Source organism: Triturus cristatus, chromosome 1_1, assembly GCF_964204655.1.
Source record: "Triturus cristatus chromosome 1_1, aTriCri1.1, whole genome shotgun sequence".
Taxonomy (NCBI): Eukaryota; Metazoa; Chordata; class Amphibia; order Caudata; family Salamandridae; genus Triturus; species Triturus cristatus.
Window position 1 is genome coordinate 57001676 of NC_140579.1, and position 21637 is coordinate 57023312.

At 46.7% G+C, this 21637-nt stretch overlaps 1 protein-coding gene across 1 annotated transcript in view; it reads left to right on the forward strand.

The window, feature by feature from the left end:
- Nucleotides 1–21637, forward strand: part of LOC146869377 (E3 ubiquitin-protein ligase TRIM39-like) — a 97816-nt gene that overhangs the window by 29195 nt on the left and 46984 nt on the right. The window contains exon 3 of the mRNA XM_085599669.1: nt 8517–8747. Coding sequence (XP_085455795.1) covers nt 8517–8747 — 231 coding nt within the window. The remainder of the gene's footprint in view (nt 1–8516; nt 8748–21637) is intronic.

A 21637-nucleotide genomic window follows, 5' to 3' on the forward strand; every position in this document is an offset into this window, starting at 1 on the left:
TGGTTTCCATGTCGGACAGACCGGCCCTTGAGATTACAGGCCGGCTGCTGAATGGCAGACGGGCTCTAAGAGCCCGTCGGAAGCAAGCCGGAATGACCGTCCAGTTTACTTTCCGACTGCCTATATCTTATTTTTCATCTTAATTAGGAAAGCCGAATGGCCCATTACGATGCGGCCCTAAAGGCTCCGACCAAAGGTCGGAGGCTTTACAGGGCATATCCCAATCGGTGCCTTATTGAGTTATTTTACCTTGAAATATACCACCCTCCTCTATAGAAAATAAGAATAATATCCATCTCCTACCCTGGTACTAACACGCTCAACCAGGTTATTGTGTAACTTCCCATGTCTCCCAATGTCTTTTCTTAACCCTAGGAAGTAGGGTGGTTGTTTTTATATATTTAACTTTCTCTCTCTTACAGCGTCGGGTCGGAGGTCCTACTACCTCCGTACCCGACACAACTTTTCGGCGTTTCCCTCGGCTCCTTGAGGCCAAGAAATACGCCCTTGCTGTGGACTGGTCTTTTCTTTCAAAGTCCGACTCCATGCCACTTGTTGCTGCAGGCCAGCTTTCTTTGAAAAGTGTGAGCCCGCATCCCGCTGCCATAATAGAGGGAGCTTCTTGAAAGAAAAAGAAAAAAAAGACCGGCTTGCGAAGGACACCTCCCGCTGACGCCGTCGCGCTGCACACGCGGTGACTCACCCATCAGCAGCAGTCCAGTGGAGTCATCTCACGAACGCGTCCATGGAAGAGAGTCCGTCTACTTAACAAAGATGCCGGCAGCCCTCCTTTTCCCTCAGCGACTGCAGGCCCATGTAAATAAAGGCAGCGGTGCGATGCACAATCATCGCACAGTTTAATAAATAACAACAGAAAAAAGAGAGCGTCTGGGGCACAACAATAAAGAAAGAACCACACAATTAGAGGAAAGACCCTTAAGAGATGGTCAGCCACACTCTGTACACGCCGGTGCCATTTTAGGAGATTGGGACACCTTAGTAAAGACACAACAGTGGCCATTTTAACTGATTGGGCCAACTGCTTGAATTCTGGCAGTTGCAGTCCAATGAACTGCCAGAGCAGCTGTTTCCTTACACTGAGCCCAGTAATCTTAAATAATATTTACCTTCTGCCATGTCCCTTGAACCTTCAGAGAATACTATGGAGGATAGACTGGAAGAACTTCTAAATAAGGACTGGATAAGGTAATGGGACACTGGATGACATAATTAATAAAAAAGTGAAGGTTCTCTCCAAGAAGGGTTGGCCAGTTGCTGTCCCAGGACACCCTGAAGGGGGAGATGGGGCGATTAAGGCCCAGGGGAAAGAGGCTGCAGGGGAAATCCTGCCTAAGAGTGTAAAAAAGCCCAAATGCTCAAAACAAATGACTTCACGCTTTGGCGGTGACAATGTTGGTGCCTCGGGCACTGCAGATGGGCAAGAAAAAGGCCCAGAAGTACCTATTCCCATCAATTGCGATGAAACATTGGAGGATGAAATTAACCTATCCTGTTCCTTCGTTTTTGATACGTATATTGAGGAGATAGAGGTGAGGAATATGGGTACAACTGACGAGTCATCAAAGGCCTCCAGGTCAAAAATGGGCATTGTTAACCCATTCGGAGAGAGTATGTTTGACCCGCTCAAACAACCCTTGTCTCCAGAGTTGGCTCCATCGCGGCATTTTGCCGAGTACCTCTCCTTTTGGCTTAGGAAGGAAATACCAAAGAGGTCAGGTCCCGTCTTAGATCCGAATGCCCACGCCCCGCCCTCCCGGATAAAGTTGGGTCTACCTCTGAGTTGGACGCAAAGGTGGTGGCTCTAAGCGTCACGGGAGGAAAAGGCCCTAGGAAAGGTATCGATAAAGGCCTCAAGTCCTGCCAAGACTGTCTACTTGATATTACTGACCCACTCACAAAGACGTTTGAGATGGCTGAAGTGGCTCATCTTAAAGACACCCTCATTGACACCAAAGAATTGCGCCAATGGGCACAAAGAGCCATCTGCCTCCTGGGGAACGCAAATACTGCACTCTCAAATGAGAGAAGAAAAAGCATATTGCAAAAAATAGATCTCGAATTGGTCAAACTGACCACTAGCGGAGGGGTAGCTGCCTCCCAAGGTCTACTGTTTGGGGGACAATTTTATTAGGGACATAGCTAAGTACATGGGAGCATTTAGCTCCATTCAGAAGTCCTAGAAAGCCATCAAGAAAGTTTTCCAGGATAGGGTTTTTGGCAGGGACGAGAGAACAGGGGGTCGGTTCCTTAGCCGTGGCCAAAGCTCTTCAAGACCCTACCTGGGACATGGTGCAAGATTTGTGCACCCACACTTTGCTCCATATTCGTCATTTATACCCCCAGAAACAAATACTTCACGGGAGAGGCTTCAGAAGTGAGCGAAGTCAAAGAGGCTTTTCAGTAGGTAAGAACTATGAAAGACCTTTCAGATACCCCTATAAAGGTGGAAGGCAGACCAGCCCAATTTTGTGGAATTTTGAATTTGGTGAATCAGGACCCTTTGGTCCTAGACTCAGTGAAGGGATACATGATCGAATTTACAGATATACCATTACAAAGGAAAATTCCCCCAGAACTGATATTCTCACAAGAAAGAGGATTTATTGACCAAAGAGGCAAAACAAGAGGGAACGGAGTCAGGTTTTATCAGCAATATCTTTCTAGTGGAGAAGAAGGACAAGGGGATGAGAACAGTGATAAATCTAAAAGAGTTGAACGAATGGGTGGTCTACCACAATTTCAAAATGGAAGTGATGCACCTCCTTAGAGATGTGCTAAGGAAAGGGAATTGGCTAACTCGGTTAGATCTAAAGGATGCATACCTGACCATCCCAATTTGGACTCCACACCAAAGGTTTCTCCAATTCACCTGAATGGGTGGACTATGGCAATTGTGCAGTCTCCCTTTCGGACTTTCCTCATTCCCTTGGTGTTTCACCAAGGTTCTTCGTCCCATAGCGGGATGGCTAAGGGCGAGAAGGGTGAGACTAATAGTTTACTTAGACAATATCCTGATAATGTCACTGTCCACATAAGTGGTCTCACGCCACATAGAACTTACAATGAGCCTACTAGAACACCTGGGTTTTGTCATAAACAGGAAAAAATCTTGCATGGTACCAAACCAGGAAATGCAGTTCTTGGGTTTTGTCATGAACATAATAAGGGCAGAATTGAAATTGCCAGGGGAAAAGTTAAGGAAACTTTACAACGAATTGAGGAATCTCTTAGGGAGGAAGAAACTCCCCTTGTGGGCTCTAGCAAGGATCTTAGGCCTTCTGTCCTCAACAAGATGAGTAATCTACTGTGTGCTCCAAAGACTCAAAGCCAAAGCATCAAGAGCATGTCAATCTTATTCTCAAATGCTGTCCCTGGACCTGGATTCAAAGAAGGAACTACGTTGGTGGCTGAGGAATGAAGAAGCATGGAATGGCAGACCAGGAGACCGTGATAGAATCAGACACGAGTTTAGAGGGATGCGGTGCAAGATGTGGCGACTCATCAGTAGGGGGACACTGGACAGAGGAGGAGAGGGAGTTGCACATCAACTGCTTGAAATTACTGGCAGGTTCATTTGCAATTCGCTGCTTCACCAAAGACTTAATGAAGTGTTCTGTAATGTTGTGCATGGACAACGTATCTGCGGTCAGATACGTCAACAAAATGGGCGACCCTCACTCCAAGGGTCTTGCAGATTTAGCCATGGTCTTCTGGAGTTACTGTCTGAGCAAGGGCAGGCATGTCAGTAGCAGCGGAGCATATCCCAGGATAGAGAAATAGTGTTGCGGATTGGTTCTCCCAGAATTTCAGAGACTCTATCAATAGGAGGTTGAACAAGGACATTTTCCTCAGTTGCCAGTCGATATGGGGACCCTTCGGGTGGATCTCTTGGCGGACAGATTGAACACTCAACTGTCAACGTTTTTCAGCTGTATACCAGACCCTCAGGGTGGAAGCCTTCCTTCCGAATTGGCAGGGCCTAGCACTTTATGCTTCCCCTCCTTTTGTTATGCTACCAAGACCTACTACTGCTACCTAAGCTACTGTTGCACGTTTGCAGGAACATGGAGGTCACAGTAGTGATAACACCGCTCTGGAGGTCTCAGGCATGGTTCTCAATTCTACTAGAAATGAGCATAGGTTTACCAATCTTAATTCCAACCTTCAGGGAAATAATTACAGGCCCAGACAGACGGAGAGTCACATCCTCTTGTAGAGCAGGGACATCTGACGCTGATGGCCTGGAGGATTTCAGGAGACAATGGAAGATCCTAGGCCTTTCGGCAGACGCTTTTAGACTCATATCCGAGTCATGGGCGCCTGGCACAAGGAAAGCATATAGACTACTTGGGAGGAATGGGTTTGTTCCTTTGAAGGAACTACAATCCCGTTTCAACTGATTTACTACATGTAGTTAATTACTTATTGGATTTATTCACTTCAGGACTCTCTTATAGAACAGTTAATTGTGAGAAGGTGGCCTGATATATGCTGTCCACTAGTTCTAGTGGGCACCTTTTATCAGTCCAAACAAAGCCTTGTGGTGAATAGGTTAAAGACAACCTTTATTGAAAGCTATCCTAGTGGTAGCTAAGGAGAGCAGCCTTCAGGCTAAGTCTTGAAGGAATGTAAAGCAGCTTGTTTAACCAGTCTATAATCTCTTGAATGATCAAATGAAAAGACAACCACACCAGGTATATATTCAAAATATAAGTATTTAAGATAAAACACACCATTCTAGTCTCCTTATGAGACTGGAGTTCGAAGTACTTAGATTACAATTCAGCAATTATCAGTAATAGCACAAATACACGTTTGGGCCCTAGGGGTGTACCAAACCATATACCACAATAGTGGTATAAGAACCACGACTGAACTAGACACAAGGCCTAGAGCCTGTAGAATCGCTGGGACCCCAAGGAACCACCCAAGGTAGTGACACAGGGGACCCACGGGGACTGTATGCAGTGTGTAAACACAACCGCGGGTTCCCGTTATCTTCTATGGGCAATGTCGCGGTTGGAAATGTAAAGATTAGGGACACTTCTAATCAAGTCGGGACCAAACCCCTTTGGACTTAAGAAGTTCTAGGGCTAGCACCCACAGGAGCACCGGAGTACTCAAGTTACCTCACCCAGGGAAGCCGGTTGCATAGGTGTCAAATGGTGTCGCGTCGCTGTTTTCAATGGAAGCTGCTCAGGAAGTGCTGCTGCCGTGAAGAGGAGAAGTGTCCAAAGCGATCCAAGCCTGGATCTAGGATGGAAGGAACCTGAAAGCAGAGGGGACAGAGTCTGGGTCACTTACCAGTGACCAAGGGCACGATAGACCAATGCCCACAGATGTCGGGTGCTTCAGGTGAGTCTTCAGTCACGAGGTCCAGGAGGTGTCGACGAAGTCCACAAGCCGGATTTCAGCTGTCCCACGAAGTCTGTCGAGTGCTGCAGTGTCGGCGACCAGATTGGACCCAACAAGCCTTGGCAACAGCAAGTCACTGGAATTCAGAGAAAGGACTGCGGTGCAGACCAGCAAGGTCTGAGGGACTCATCCAGTGAGGGTAAGTCAGGGCACGTCTGGAGCAACCAGAAAAGCCCAATTAGAAAAGGAGTTGCCTTCGTGGGAACAGGCTAGCCAACGGGCTAGTGATCGCGAAGGACCCTCGAGCGGTCGCACTTGAAACTGGCCCACGGGTCACTCATGGAGTGGAGGCCAGCAATCTTCGGTGCAAGAGGTGCTCAAGGCTGGGGCTACTCGGAGCCCAAAGCACAACTTCGAGGAATCCCAGGAAGATGCTGTTGCTACAAAAGATCGCGGTGTCCAGGGGTCACGGTTCCACGTCACCCACGATAGCCACAGGCCTCAGCTTTGCTGTGGACTCAGGGTAGCCTCGGTGAAGGCAGGAAATTCACCTCTGGTGATGCGAAGGCTTCGGCGTCCGGCGGGAGCTTCAGTGATGCAGACCGGTCAGTTGCTTCTTTAGTGCCTGCCAAGCAGGGGAGCCACTCCTTGACCCCAAGGGAGATTTCTTCCATCTTCTAGTCGTGATAGAAAGTCGAAGGTCCAGGATATATGTTGCAGAGTTTCGTTCAGGGTAATCTAAAGTCCTAGGGACTGGATTCCTATACTTATAGTAAGTTTAGGGGATGGACTAACTCTAAGGCCCCACCTATGGGTGGGCTTGGAAAGAGGGGTGGTTACACCCATTTCCTTTGTCCAGTTTCACGCCAGAACAGGGGCAGGTAGCCCCTGTAACCGGTTTGAACTGGACTATGCACAGGGACACCAAGTGTGCCCCCAGTGCAGGACTTCAAAGCACCAGAGAGTGCTCCCGCCCAGCCCCAATACACATCTGCCTGTCTGGGGAGGTGGTCACACCTCCCTTCGACAGGAAACCTATTGTCCAGGCCTCCCCTGCCGTAGTTTCGGTCAGCAACAGGAGGCCAGACCCGTGTCTGTGGCAGAGGCATCCATTTTGTGATGCCAGCCCTCAGAAAGGTTGTTGTGGGTTTAGCCAGTGTGAACATGTCTCTCCCTCTAGAAGGGTGGAATGCTACCCCGCCGCCAGAACTGGCGGGGGGGGGGGGATAGTATTCCAAAGCGTTTGACAGCAAACACGACATGTTTTGATGCAGCCATTCCAAAGTTAGCATTTACCGTGAGGTTATAATGCACTTAAGAGTATATGGTATGGCTGTATCACAGAACAGCCATAAGGAAGTATTTCCGAAAGCTGCAGAGGGGCTCAGCTCATACTTGGGCACCCTCTCACACAAAACCAAGCACTCTGCCTTCGGGATTGTCAAGGCCTGCCATAGTAGTGGCTTATAGGTGTATATGTGTCTGTATAATGGTAGTGATATAGGTAGCCTATAACACAGTAAGGGGTGCAAGCACACCCTTACCCAGGCTGCAGTAGCAGACCTGTGGTGTTATTTTGGAGTGCTTCCCAGGGGTGGCATAATACATGCTGCAGCCCCTGGTAGGCCTCTGAGGTACCTATGCCCTAAGTACATAGTATACCATATACTAGGGGCTTATAAGGCACTCCAGAATCCAATTAGATATGTACCTAATGTACATGCAAACCATTTTAGAGAGGAAGCAGCTAGGCTGTGGTCCTGATTAGCAGGGCCACAGCCAGACTAAGGTCGAAAAACAGTGAAACACCAGCAAAAAGTGGGGGTACCCATGTGAAGCAGATCCTACTCTCCTACATTAATGTTTGCAGATCAGCTTTTGCCGCATGTCACTGCCTTGTAGACGGAGTCTCTGTGGGACAAAACGTACTGACTAAAACATTTATGTGAAGTATGTGGGTACTAAACCTACCTTCTGCAAAATATCCTGCATTATGGGACATTAGAGATGTCCTACAGGTTTTAATATGTTGGGGAGAGAGTTATGGGTTATCCCCAAAACGTTTCTCTTATAAACTCACTGTCTTGCTATGCCTGGTATCTTTTAGATGGACCTCAGACGTAAATGCCTTAGACATCACCAGCAGGGCCTACCGACCACAAAGGGTTTGCTTTTATTTAAAAGGCGAACAGAGACCATGTCCACTTCTGTTTTCTACCCCTTCTTGTCACAGAATGAAAGACTTTGTGTAGTGAAATCCTTGATAGAATATGAAAGAAGGACTGTGAGTATGAGAGGAAATAAAGAACAATTGCTAATATTCTATAAATTACCTCATGGAGCAGCTTCCTCCCCAACCGTAGCAAGATGGGTGAAGGAAGTAATGAAAGAAGCATGTGTAGACATTACTATGCTTGGTGTACACTCCCTTAGGGGTGCATCAGGCTCTAAACCTCTCTTCCCGGGAGATATCCTTGGGGCTGCCGATTGGTCCATTAAAAGTATGTTTAAAAGTTGCTACTTTAGACCTGTTGCAAGCGCTATTGACAATGTATCAAATGCACTTTAAACTTGCATAATGCTAGCCTCTGTGTCATGCCATAACAATTTGATTTTTCACAGCTGGTGGGCAGAAAATCTGGATTTTATTGAAGACACGGAGGCTAAGATTATCTCTCCACATTGGAATGGAGAAAAGTTATTGATTTTGTATTGTTTTTTTTTTTTTTCCAGAGTAAGAAGTTTTCACTGATGAAGTTTTTTGCTTGAAAGTTATGGATCTTAGAAACTATCTTGTTCGCAACGCCAAAAAAGGGAGAACACCGCGTGCAGGGGAACTTTATAGCCTTTTAGAATGTTATTGAAGTTCTATATTCTTCGATTGTTGCTGCTGTGAGCTGGCAATAAAGGAAATTTGCATAATCTTAGCCTCCGTTTCCTTAATAAAATACAAATGTTCTGCCCACCAGGCTGTGAAAATTCTAAATTCTCTTTCAAATGTCATTTTTTGGATGTCTCTCACACAAACCCTTTGTGCAAGGTGATGACAATCACAATAGGCCTCCTCCTGGGCCCCCACTCTCAGGACGGCCTATAGGAAGCTTTATAAGATCTAACCAGCTTTTTTTTGCTTCTGACAGAACAAGCTAAGAACTGAGAAGAAGAAACTTGAATCTGAGATTGAAAAACTGCGGCGACTCCTGAAAGAAAATGAGCAAACCCTGCACGGGAGACTGGAGGAGATGGAGAAGAAAATTACCATGGTAGAAAATGCAAATATCACCAAACTGTCCAATCAAATTACCTCTCTCAATGCCGTGATAACGGAGATAGAAAAGAAGTGTGAGGCGCCGGCGTGGGAACTCCTGAAGGTGAGATACTGTTTGGCAAATACAACAAAAGAAGGAAGTGAAATATTCCTATTTTGTGTGCATTATTAAATGTATGAGTGGAACACACAGCTCCTGGCAGGGTCAATGCACAGTGACCCCACGCACAGTGGCGGCTGGTGACATTTGAAAGTGGTGAGGCGCGTAAAATGATTGTGATACTGCTCTGCAGCGAGCGAGCGTAGCGAGCGAGCCTGAACAACCTATGGGGAGTTCCGGGGGGTTTTTCCATGAGAAAATTTTGAAAAAACAGTGGATAAATGGTGCATTTTCAAGCAAATTTGAGGAAGCAAGAAGGTTAATAAAGCAATTGTGAAAGTGCAGTTATTACATTAATAAAGAGATGTCATATAACATAGTTAGCTACTTATTCAGTATAACCACAGAGCTTCATAACAGACTTCAAGATACAAGGCATTGCTGAGTAATATCAAAGGAAGCATTTTTTTATTAGCCTCAGTGCTGTACCAAGACTCCAAGAGGCAATATGGAAACATGAAAAACATGAAAAAGGATCAAGGTGCTGAAAAACAGCCTTGAACATAAGCTTCCCAGCCCAGGACATGAGCTCAGGCAGTAACAGACCACAGGAGGTAGCCCATAAACCACAGTGAGACTGGGGCAGTACGTAATATCAAACAACAATGTCTCAACGTGGAATTCAATGGAAGGACAAGTAATTAAAGGTGAGCTGTATATTACAGTATCAGAGGAGTGAATCCATACACAGAGGACAACAGGAGACCAAGTAAGTAGGAAAGAGTTGTATTTTCAATACATGATGAACATATTGCGTCATATGTACATATCATATAGGTTAAAAAAGCACTGTGTGACACTTAGTGAAAGTGTAACCGAAAAGATACTGTGCACAAGTGCTCGTGCAGTTTGTGACGGCGCAAGTGACACATAAAGTGGTATATACAGCGGTGAAACGGCGCAGCAAGAGAACAATGGTATTTTGAATACGCCAAAATTAGGGCATTTACACAGTAAATGTATGGGAATTCAAAGGACAATAAGGCAAATGCCCATGTTTGTAAATGCGCCAACAGTAACGCTGTTGAAGTCGACGGCGTTTCGGCCCGTGACAATCAGGGCCATCATCAGGACTGGTTACACATATTTTGAACAGTGCTAGGGTAAAGAAAAACAATTCTCAAACACTGGACCAAAATGAAGAAAAAGGAGACAGTTGTGCGGATGGTGGTGAACACGGCGACGTGTGGAGGCCGTGGGTAAGCGTTTAATATATGGTCGTGGGCCAAGGAGCAGTGATCGGACGAAACGTGAGCGCGAGAACGGGTATCACATCGGCGCGCGAGTCAGGTGAGGTGTGCCCGGGTGGGCAAGGGTAGAGTGAATGGGGACTGGGGCCAAGAAATGGTGATCTATGTGGTAGAAAAACTATCGGATAGTGCGGAAGAGAAATCACGCAGGTGGATGGTAACAGGGATGCAAGGGAGTGCCACAGTGAAAGAAATGGGGAATGACAAGGGGTAAAGCAAGGAAAAGAAAAGAAACTTACTCGTGTGGAAGGGCCGAGCACGGTGAATCGGCAAGGAGGAGTAAGACTGGTCCGGGGGAGTCCAAACTGGACGGAGGAGAAAAAGGGGGGGGGGGGGTGTGAGGAAAGGAACAGGTAGAACGTGGATGGGGGGGGGGGGGAAAGACAGGGAAAGAGATGGTCGCGGTAAACCACTTACTTGGTTCGAAAAGGACGAGCCGAATGAAACGGCAGCGCTGGACCACGTAAGGTTGGGAGGGTCCCTGGAATTACAGGCTGGAAGGGGATAAGGGACAGGGGGTGAGGAAAAGGCAAGGGGGAGAGAACAGAGGGAAAGAGGGGAAAAAGGAGAGCCACTTACGTCAGGAGGGGGACGGAGATCAATCGATAAAGAAGCTGGAAAGAAAGGAGGAGGTTAAGAGACGGGGCTGATGGACGCATTCAGGGGAGAAAAGGATACGAGCAGAATGTACTTACAATTAGCAGAGGCGAGTGAATCACCGAGAAGGGGTCCGTATGGGAAGACTGTGCCGGTGCGAATCAAGCAGAGATTGAGGACGGAAGAGCACTGACGTGAGTTATAAGAGGTCAGTGTTTCCGGGTCACGAGGAGCGTCCACCAATCAACGGTAAGAAGACGGAGGCAAGCGGCGCGCGGATGCGTGCTGGCGTGTGGAAGGCTGGGGGGTACTAAAGGGGAGTGAAGCGGAAGGATCGGAGAGGGAGTCATGGCAACCGAGGATGATGACCCGCAAAGGCGCGTGTGTCGCTCGAGTGAAAGAAAGCAGAGTGAGGGAATAGTAATTAAAAAATGAAAACATTTTGGTCAATTCAACGGACACAAAGCAAGCCCGCTAGGGCCAGTAACAATATATATAGTATACAAAAAATACAATACATTCGTTACAATGAAGTCATGGGCCATTGACAGGCTGGTTATGAGATAGTACATCAGGGGTAGGCGTGTGGGGGGGGGGGGGGAAAGGGGAAGGAAAGGGAAGGGGGGGGGGGAAAGTGGTTAGGAGGGAAGGGGAGGAAAAGGAGGAAGGAAGAAGGGGGAAGGAATGAACAAACAGCTAATTATCAAATAAATGGGGCGGAAGACAGGGGGAAGGGAGGAAGGGAAGGAGACGGGGAAGGGGGGAGGAAAGGGGGGTTGGTTTGTACAGGGGAAGGGGATAAGATAATTGCATACAAAGGACAGATTAAAGAAACAAGAATGGAGAACGTATCGGCTGTAAAGAAGGCAGATCAGTAAAACACAAACATGCAAAGCATTACAATCATGCGAGGGTAGAGTTCCATTCATCAAGGGAATTCAGGCCCTGCTCAATGGAGTTAAAGCGGGAGATCCAACGGCATTCGCACCTATTCAGGAGTCTTTGTGTATCGCCACCTCTTAGTGGGACGGACGGTTTGTCAATTACCAGCCAGGTGAAATCGGCTTCGCTGTGATTCTTTTCTTTGAAGTGGGAGACCAGGGGGGCTGTTAGGACTCCGCATCTAATGCGGCTGCGATGTTGTAGAATGCGATCCTTCACCATCTGGGTGGTTTGGCCAATGTATATTTTGTCACAGGGACATTTAATCATGTAGACAACGTTCTGAGATCTACAGTTGGTGAAGGAGTGTAGGTCAAATTTCAACCCATTGTGTTCAAACGTCTTTGTGTTTGTGGTAGAGGAGCATGCTGCGCATCTTTGGCATCTATAGTGGCCGAGCACTGGTGGTAGTTTCCATGAGTTAGGGATTGATTCAGATGTGTTTGGTGTAATGGGCCAGGTGATTGCATGCACCAGATGATCCGCTATGTTTTTACCCCTTCGGTAAGAGAAAAGAGGTGGTTCATTGAAAATGGTGAGTGGAGCAAGGATGTTCCAGTTGGCTTTAATAATCTTGGCTAGTTTGTTGCTGGAGGGTGAGAAGGTGGACACAAATGGGATGCGAGTATTTGTCCTTTTTTCCTTTGGGGTAAGTAAGGTATCACGGTGGTTATACCATGCTCGTTTTCTTGCCCTATTGACCAATTTTCTGGGGTAGCCGCGGGCCAAGAGTTTTGCAGTGAGTATCGCTGCCTCCTTGAAGTAATCTTTACGCCATTTGCAGTTACGACGGATCCGCAGAAATTGTCCAAATGGAAGACCGTCACGTAGACCTCGTGGGTGGTTACTAGAGTAGAGTAGCAAGGTGTTACGTTCTGTAGGTTTTCTGTATAGTGCAGTGCCAATTTTATCATCTTCAATACGTAAAGTGAGGTCTAGGAATGGAAGATTATCCTCTTTTGCATCCGCTGTGAATTTGAGATGTTGTTGGCTATTGTGTAACCAATCGATGAAGTGGGATAAAGAAGTTTTGTCGCCTGTCCAGATAAGGAGGATGTCGTCAATGTAGCGACGCCAGAAGGTGATATTGTTTCTGAAAGGATTAAGGTCAGTGAGGATCAGCATGCTCTCGAGGTGATGCACATACAAAATGGCAAAATTTGGTGCGAAGCATGCGCCCATGGAAACTCCCTTGATTTGTAAGTAGTAGGTATCTTTATATAGAAAGTAGTTATTCTCTAGGGCAATTTCCAATAGAGACATCACGAAATCAGTAGGTATTCTTGAGGGAGATGGTCGAGCGTTAAGGATGTTTCTTATAACTTCTAGGCCTTCTCTGTGGGGTATGTTGGTATATAGCGATTCGATGTCCATGCCAACCATTAAATTGGTACCTGGTATGAAAGGAGTATCTTCGATCAGGTTGATTAAATCCATGCTGTCGCGCACGAAAGTATCCGTTTTGGGTACAAATTCCTTCAGGATGCTGTCAATGTATTTGCCGATGGGTTCCAGGATGGATCCACACCCAGAGACTATGGGTCTACCTGGTGGGTTTTGTTGATTTTTATGTATTTTAGGTAATACATAGATTACTGGAGTACGTGGGCTGGTTTTGTTGAGGAACAAAGTCTCCTTCTCAGAGATGATATTGTCCAGTTTGGCTTGGTTGGTTAGAGTAAGGATCTTGGCTCTTATGTCCGGGAGGGGGTCAGAAGGAAGGGTACGGTAGTGTTCCGTGTTGTTAAGTTGGCGGAGAATTTCCTTATCGTATGCAGTCTGATCTTGTATGACAATACCGCCCCCTTTGTCTGCGGGCTTGATGATTAACTCCTTGTTTTTGCTGAGTTGATGTAGTGCCTGTTTTTCTTCCAAGGGTAAATTATAAGGGACAAATTCATGTTGTGATTGAATGTCCTTCATTTCAAGTAGAATCCGTCTTTCAAAAGTGAGAACTTCTGGGGGCATAAGTACTGAAGGCGGATTGAAGGTGGATGGTAAATGAAATGGGGAGCGTATGTTCAGGTCCCGTGAGGGTCTCTCCGAGAAGAACTGTTTGAGTCTGATACGTCTGAAAAATAACAGTAAGTTCTCATGGATTTCGAAGAAGTTACTCCGGTCTGTGGGTACAAACGACAATCCTTTACTGAGGAGATTAGTTTCAAATGGCGTCAGGTTGTATTGAGAGAGGTTGAAGATAGGGAGTGTCATTGGAGAGTTCACAGTGTTCCTTTCAATTACCATTGGTAAAACTTTCTCCTTGTTTGGCGTTCTCCGGAGTATTGGTACTGGTTGTTGCCTCTCGGTCTGCCTCTGTTCCTCCCCCGGTTGGACTCTAAAAAACCGGCTGGTAGTAGGGGTTGTGGTCTCGGTGGTTGGTTAGCTTGGGGTCGTGAGGTGCTAGGTCCTTCTCCTGGACTGGAGTCCTCAGCTGATGTGTTAGAGGAGTTAGAAAATGACACTCGTTGTTGATTCCGGTAGCGGCCCCAGTTTCTTTGTTGTTTAGGGGGTTGGTATGGTGTATCGTAAAAATCGTCCTTTAAGTAAGGATAAGTGTGGTCGTTGTTGTAGTAGCGGATGTCTCTTTGAATTTTGTTGATTTTCTTGTTTTGTTCAAAGGTATTGAAGGTGTTGATGGTGTCGTTCACTTTATCTAGAAGGTTCTTGGCATCGGTGATGGTAGAGTCTTCAAGGATAAGTTTTTCAAGTTCAGCGATTTCGGCTAGTTCCTTGCGGCTATGTTCCAAGGCCGTGTCGATCCCAAGGACCATCCAATGCCGCGAGCAAGTTGTGGCCAGATGGCTGAACCCAGATCTAAATTTGGGGTCCTGTGTGAAGATTGCCGGGACGTTGCGAATCTGTAAACCGAGCGGAATAACGTTGGATTTGAGATATTCCGTCAGCATACGTGCATGAAGATCAGTACGGATCTGTTTCTTCTTAAGCCTTTCAAGTCTGTCCAATAAGATGCGGGATTCAGTCGCACCAGGTGGTGTAGGAGTGATGGAGGATGAAAGAAGAGAGGGTCCAGAAAGAATTTTTTGGATATATTCGTCGGAGTAATTAGGGGTCTCCCTAGAAACCATGCTGTGGGAGAAATAACCACAGCACAGGGCAAGCTAGGATAAATCAAGCAATAATATCGAAACAAGTCCCAAGGGGGACAACCTCTCGCAACAAGCAGTTGCTCAAAGTAGGCAGTAACAGACCACAGGAGGTAGCCCATAAACCACAGTGAGACTGGGGCAGTACGTAATATCAAACAACAATGTCTCAACGTGGAATTCAATGGAAGGACAAGTAATTAAAGGTGAGCTGTATATTACAGTATCAGAGGAGTGAATCCATACACAGAGGACAACAGGAGACCAAGTAAGTAGGAAAGAGTTGTATTTTCAATACATGATGAACATATTGTGTCATATGTACATATCATATAGGTTAAAAAAGCACTGTGTGACACTTAGTGAAAGTGTAACCGAAAAGATACTGTGCACAAGTGCTCGTGCAGTTTGTGACGGCGCAAGTGACACATAAAGTGGTATATACAGCGGTGAAACGGCGCAGCAAGAGAACAATGGTATTTTGAATACGCCAAAATTAGGGCATTTACACAGTAAATGTATGGGAATTCAAAGGACAATAAGGCAAATGCCCATGTTTGTAAATGCGCCAACAGTAACGCTGTTGAAGTCGACGGCGTTTCGGCCCGTGACAATCAGGGCCATCATCAGGACTGGTTACACATATTTTGAACAGTGCTAGGGTAAAGAAAAACAATTCTCAAACACTGGACCAAAATGAAGAAAAAGGAGACAGTTGTGCGGATGGTGGTGAACACGGCGACGTGTGGAGGCCGTGGGTAAGCGTTTAATATATGGTCGTGGGCCAAGGAGCAGTGATCGGACGAAACGTGAGCGCGAGAACGGGTATCACATCGGCGCGCGAGTCAGGTGAGGTGTGCCCGGGTGGGCAAGGGTAGAGTGAATGGGGACTGGGGCCAAGAAATGGTGATCTATGTGGTAGAAAAACTATCGGATAGTGCGGAAGAGAAATCACGCAGGTGGATGGTAACAGGGATGCAAGGGAGTGCCACAGTGAAAGAAATGGGGAATGACAAGGGGTAAAGCAAGGAAAAGAAAAGAAACTTACTCGTGTGGAAGGGCCGAGCACGGTGAATCGGCAAGGAGGAGTAAGACGGGTCCGGGGGAGTCCAAACTGGACGGAGGAGAAAAAGGGGGGGGGGGGGTGTGAGGAAAGGAACAGGTAGAACGTGAACTTGAAAAACTTATCCTTGAAGACTCTACCATCACCGATGCCAAGAACCTTCTAGATAAAGTGAACGACACCATCAACACCTTCAATACCTTTGAACAAAACAAGAAAATCAACAAAATTCAAAGAGACATCCGCTACTACAACAACGACCACACTTATCCTTACTTAAAGGACGATTTTTACGATACACCATACCAACCCCCTAAACAACAAAGAAACTGGGGCCGCTACCGGAATCAACAACGAGTGTCATTTTCTAACTCCTCTAACACATCAGCTGAGGACTCCAGTCCAGGAGAAGGACCTAGCACCTCACGACCCCAAGCTAACCAACCACCGAGACCACAACCCCTACTACCAGCCGGTTTTTTAGAGTCCAACCGGGGGAGGAACAGAGGCAGACCGAGAGGCAACAAACAGTACCAATACTCCGGAGAACGCCAAACAAGGAGAAAGTTTTACCAATGGTAATTGAAAGGAACACTGTGAACTCTCCAATGACACTCCCTATCTTCAACCTCTCTCAATACAACCTGACGCCATTTGAAACTAATCTCCTCAGTAAAGGATTGTCGTTTGTACCCACAGACCGGAGTAACTTCTTCGAAATCCATGAGAACTTACTGTTATTTTTCAGACGTATCAGACTCAAACAGTTCTTCTCGGAGAGACCCTCACGGGACCTGAACATACGCTCCCCATTTCATTTACCATCCACCTTCAATCCGCCTTCAGTACTTATGCCCCCAGAAGTTCTCACTTTTGAAAGACGGATTCTACTTGAAATGAAGGACATTCAATCACAACATGAATTTGTCCCTTATAATTTACCCTTGGAAGAAAAACAGGCACTACATCAACTCAGCAAAAACAAGGAGTTAATCATCAAGCCCGCAGACAAAGGGGGCGGTATTGTCATACAAGATCAGACTGCATACGATAAGGAAATTCTCCGCCAACTTAACAACACGGAACACTACCGTACCCTTCCTTCTGACCCCCTCCCGGACATAAGAGCCAAGATCCTTACTCTAACCAACCAAGCCAAACTGGACAATATCATCTCTGAGAAGGAGACTTTGTTCCTCAACAAAACCAGCCCACGTACTCCAGTAATCTATGTATTACCTAAAATACATAAAAATCAACAAAACCCACCAGGTAGACCCATAGTCTCTGGGTGTGGATCCATCCTGGAACCCATCGGCAAATACATTGACAGCATCCTGAAGGAATTTGTACCCAAAACGGATACTTTCGTGCGAGACAGCATGGATTTAATCAACCTGATCGAAGATACTCCTTTCATACCAGGTACCAATTTAATGGTTGGCATGGACATCGAATCGCTATATACCAACATACCCCACAGAGAAGGCCTAGAAGTTATAAGAAACATCCTTAACGCTCGACCATCTCCCTCAAGAATACCTACTGATTTCGTGATGTCTCTATTGGAAATTGCCCTAGAGAATAACTACTTTCTATATAAAGATACCTACTACTTACAAATCAAGGGAGTTTCCATGGGCGCATGCTTCGCACCAAATTTTGCCATTTTGTATGTGCATCACCTCGAGAGCACGCTGATCCTCACTGACCTTAATCCTTTCAGAAACAATATCACCTTCTGGCGTCGCTACATTGACGACATCCTCCTTATCTGGACAGGCGACAAAACTTCTTTATCCCACTTCATCGATTGGTTACACAATAGCCAACAACATCTCAAATTCACAGCGGATGCAAAAGAGGATAATCTTCCATTCCTAGACCTCACTTTACGTATTGAAGATGATAAAATTGGCACTGCACTATAGAGAAAACCTACAGAACGTAACACCTTGCTACTCTACTCTAGTAACCACCCACGAGGTCTACGTGACGGTCTTCCATTTGGACAATTTCTGCGGATCCGTCGTAACTGCAAATGGCGTAAAGATTACTTCAAGGAGGCAGCGATACTCACTGCAAAACTCTTGGCCCGCGGCTACCCCAGAAAATTGGTCAATAGGGCAAGAAAACGAGCATGGTATAACCACCGTGATACCTTACTTACCCCAAAGGAAAAAAGGACAAATACTCGCATCCCATTTGTGTCCACCTTCTCACCCTCCAGCAACAAACTAGCCAAGATTATTAAAGCCAACTGGAACATCCTTGCTCCACTCACCATTTTCAATGAACCACCTCTTTTCTCTTACCGAAGGGGTAAAAACATAGCGGATCATCTGGTGCATGCAATCACCTGGCCCATTACACCAAACACATCTGAATCAATCCCTAACTCATGGAAACTACCACCAGTGCTCGGCCACTATAGATGCCAAAGATGCGCAGCATGCTCCTCTACCACAAACACAAAGACGTTTGAACACAATGGGTTGAAATTTGACCTACACTCCTTCACCAACTGTAGATCTCAGAACGTTGTCTACATGATTAAATGTCCCTGTGACAAAATATACATTGGCCAAACCACCCAGATGGTGAAGGATCGCATTCTACAACATCGCAGCCGCATTAGATGCGGAGTCCTAACAGCCCCCCTGGTCTCCCACTTCAAAGAAAAGAATCACAGCGAAGCCGATTTCACCTGGCTGGTAATTGACAAACCGTCCGTCCCACTAAGAGGTGGCGATACACAAAGACTCCTGAATAGGTGCGAATGCCGTTGGATCTCCCGCTTTAACTCCATTGAGCAGGGCCTGAATTCCCTTGATGAATGGAACTCTACCCTCGCATGATTGTAATGCTTTGCATGTTTGTGTTTTACTGATCTGCCTTCTTTACAGCCGATACGTTCTCCATTCTTGTTTCTTTAATCTGTCCTTTGTATGCAATTATCTTATCCCCTTCCCCTGTACAAACCAACCCCCCTTTCCTCCCCCCTTCCCCGTCTCCTTCCCTTCCTCCCTTCCCCCTGTCTTCCGCCCCATTTATTTGATAATTAGCTGTTTGTTCATTCCTTCCCCCTTCTTCCTTCCTCCTTTTCCTCCCCTTCCCTCCTAACCACTTTCCTCCCCCCCCTTCCCTTTCCTTCCCCTTTCCCCCCCCCCCCCCTCCCCCCCCACACGCCTACCCCTGATGTACTATCTCATAACCAGCCTGTCAATGGCCCATGACTTCATTGTAACGAATGTATTGTATTTTTTGTATACTATATATATTGTTACTGGCCCTAGCGGGCTTGCTTTGTGTCCGTTGAATTGACCAAAATGTTTTCATTTTTTAATTACTATTCCCTCACTCTGCTTTCTTTCACTCGAGCGACACACGCGCCTTTGCGGGTCATCATCCTCGGTTGCCATGACTCCCTCTCCGATCCTTCCGCTTCACTCCCCTTTAGTACCCCCCAGCCTTCCACACGCCAGCACGCATCCGCGCGCCGCTTGCCTCCGTCTTCTTCCCGTTGATTGGTGGACGCTCCTCGTGACCCGGAAACACTGACCTCTTATAACTCACGTCAGTGCTCTTCCGTCCTCAATCTCTGCTTGATTCGCACCGGCACAGTCTTCCCATACGGACCCCTTCTCGGTGATTCACTCGCCTCTGCTAATTGTAAGTACATTCTGCTCGTATCCTTTTCTCCCCTGAATGCGTCCATCAGCCCCGTCTCTTAACCTCCTCCTTTCTTTCCAGCTTCTTTATCGATTGATCTCCGTCCCCCTCCTGACGTAAGTGGCTCTCCTTTTTCCCCCTCTTTCCCTCTGTTCTCTCCCCCTTGCCTTTTCCTCACCCCCTGTCCCTTATCCCCTTCCAGCCTGTAATTCCAGGGACCCTCCCAACCTTACGTGGTCCAGCGCTGCCGTTTCATTCGGCTCGTCCTTTTCGAACCAAGTAAGTGGTTTACCGCGACCATCTCTTTCCCTGTTTTTCCCCCCCCCCCATCCACGTTCTACCTGTTCCTTTCCTCACACCCCCCCCCCCCTTTTTCTCCTCCGTCCAGTTTGGACTCCCCCGGACCCGTCTTACTCCTCCTTGCCGATTCACCGTGCTCGGCCCTTCCCCACGAGTAAGTTTCTTTTCTTTTCCTTGCTTTACCCCTTGTCATTCCCCATTTCTTTCACTGTGGCACTCCCTTGCATCCCTGTTACCATCCACCTGCGTGATTTCTCTTCCGCACTATCCGATAGTTTTTCTACCACATAGATCACCATTTCTTGGCCCCAGTCCCCATTCACTCTACCCTTGCCCACCCGGGCACACCTCACCTGACTCGCGCGCCGATGTGATACCCGTTCTCGCGCTCACGTTTCGTCCGATCACTGCTCCTTGGCCCACGACCATATATTAAACGCTTACCCACGGCCTCCACACGTCGCCGTGTTCACCACCATCCGCACAACTGTCTCCTTTTTCTTCATTTTGGTCCAGTGTTTGAGAATTGTTTTTCTTTACCCTAGCACTGTTCAAAATATGTGTAACCAGTCCTGATGATGGCCCTGATTGTCACGGGCCGAAACGCCGTCGACTTCAACAGCGTTACTGTTGGCGCATTTACAAACATGGGCATTTGCCTTATTGTCCTTTGAATTCCCATACATTTACTGTGTAAATGCCCTAATTTTGGCGTATTCAAAATACCATTGTTCTCTTGCTGCGCCGTTTCACCGCTGTATATACCACTTTATGTGTCACTTGCGCCGTCACAAACTGCACGAGCACTTGTGCACAGTATCTTTTCGGTTACACTTTCACTAAGTGTCACACAGTGCTTTTTTAACCTATATGATATGTACATATGACGCAATATGTTCATCATGTATTGAAAATACAACTCTTTCCTACTTACTTGGTCTCCTGTTGTCCTCTGTGTATGGATTCACTCCTCTGATACTGTAATATACAGCTCACCTTTAATTACTTGTCCTTCCATTGAATTCCACGTTGAGACATTGTTGTTTGATATTCAGGACATGAGCTCAGCAGCACCCACATGTTTAAAGTGCATACCCGCCTCGCCCAGGGAACTGGAAACCAAACACAGGGGAGGATTACGTTTAACACGCCAGAAACCAGCTCCCCACCTTCAGTCTTCAGGTCACCGGTTTCAGACACTTTTGCCAAGACTCTCATCATTTACAATATTGACTCGGGTGATTTCAGTGGAGAATCTATTCATTTTGTGTGCACCCAAAGGCCATAGTGGAGCCTCTTTCGTTCCCCAGCACACTGGCCTGAAATAAATCATTGCATTGCCCTTTATTATCCACCTCATAGTAACCCAGAGTGACAGACATACAGACGCCGGGCACAGAGGGACAGACCGGCAGAAGAGCAGCCAGACATCTTGCAGTCTATATGACCCGAGCGACATACTTCGGCTTCACCATAAATTACTTCACAGTTTTGTTCTGAGCCACATTCAGCTGTGTTTGATCTCCGTGTCCGTGAACATGCTGTAGGAGCACAGTAGTGTAATCTTACTGATATAAATATTACAGAACGCACTACAAAAGTACAGCCACATGCACTCATCTGCTTCAGGTTATGGAAATCCCGCTAGGTGGAAGAGCTCACTTAACTCTAAAATGGGGTAAATGTTGGCAAACATTTAAAGGCAACCACAAACCCTCGTGCAGTTTCAAAGAATGAGCTTGGAACATCTATTCTAACCCCTGAAGGTTGTGGCCATTCTGCCTCTGCTACTCTGCCGTCGCCATCTCACGGACTACATTACAGTCTCCTTGTTCTAAGGTTCATTGACTGCAATAATGCTACCGTGCAGCTGCTGCCTACGGGGACTGGGCTTAGGGTAAAGGA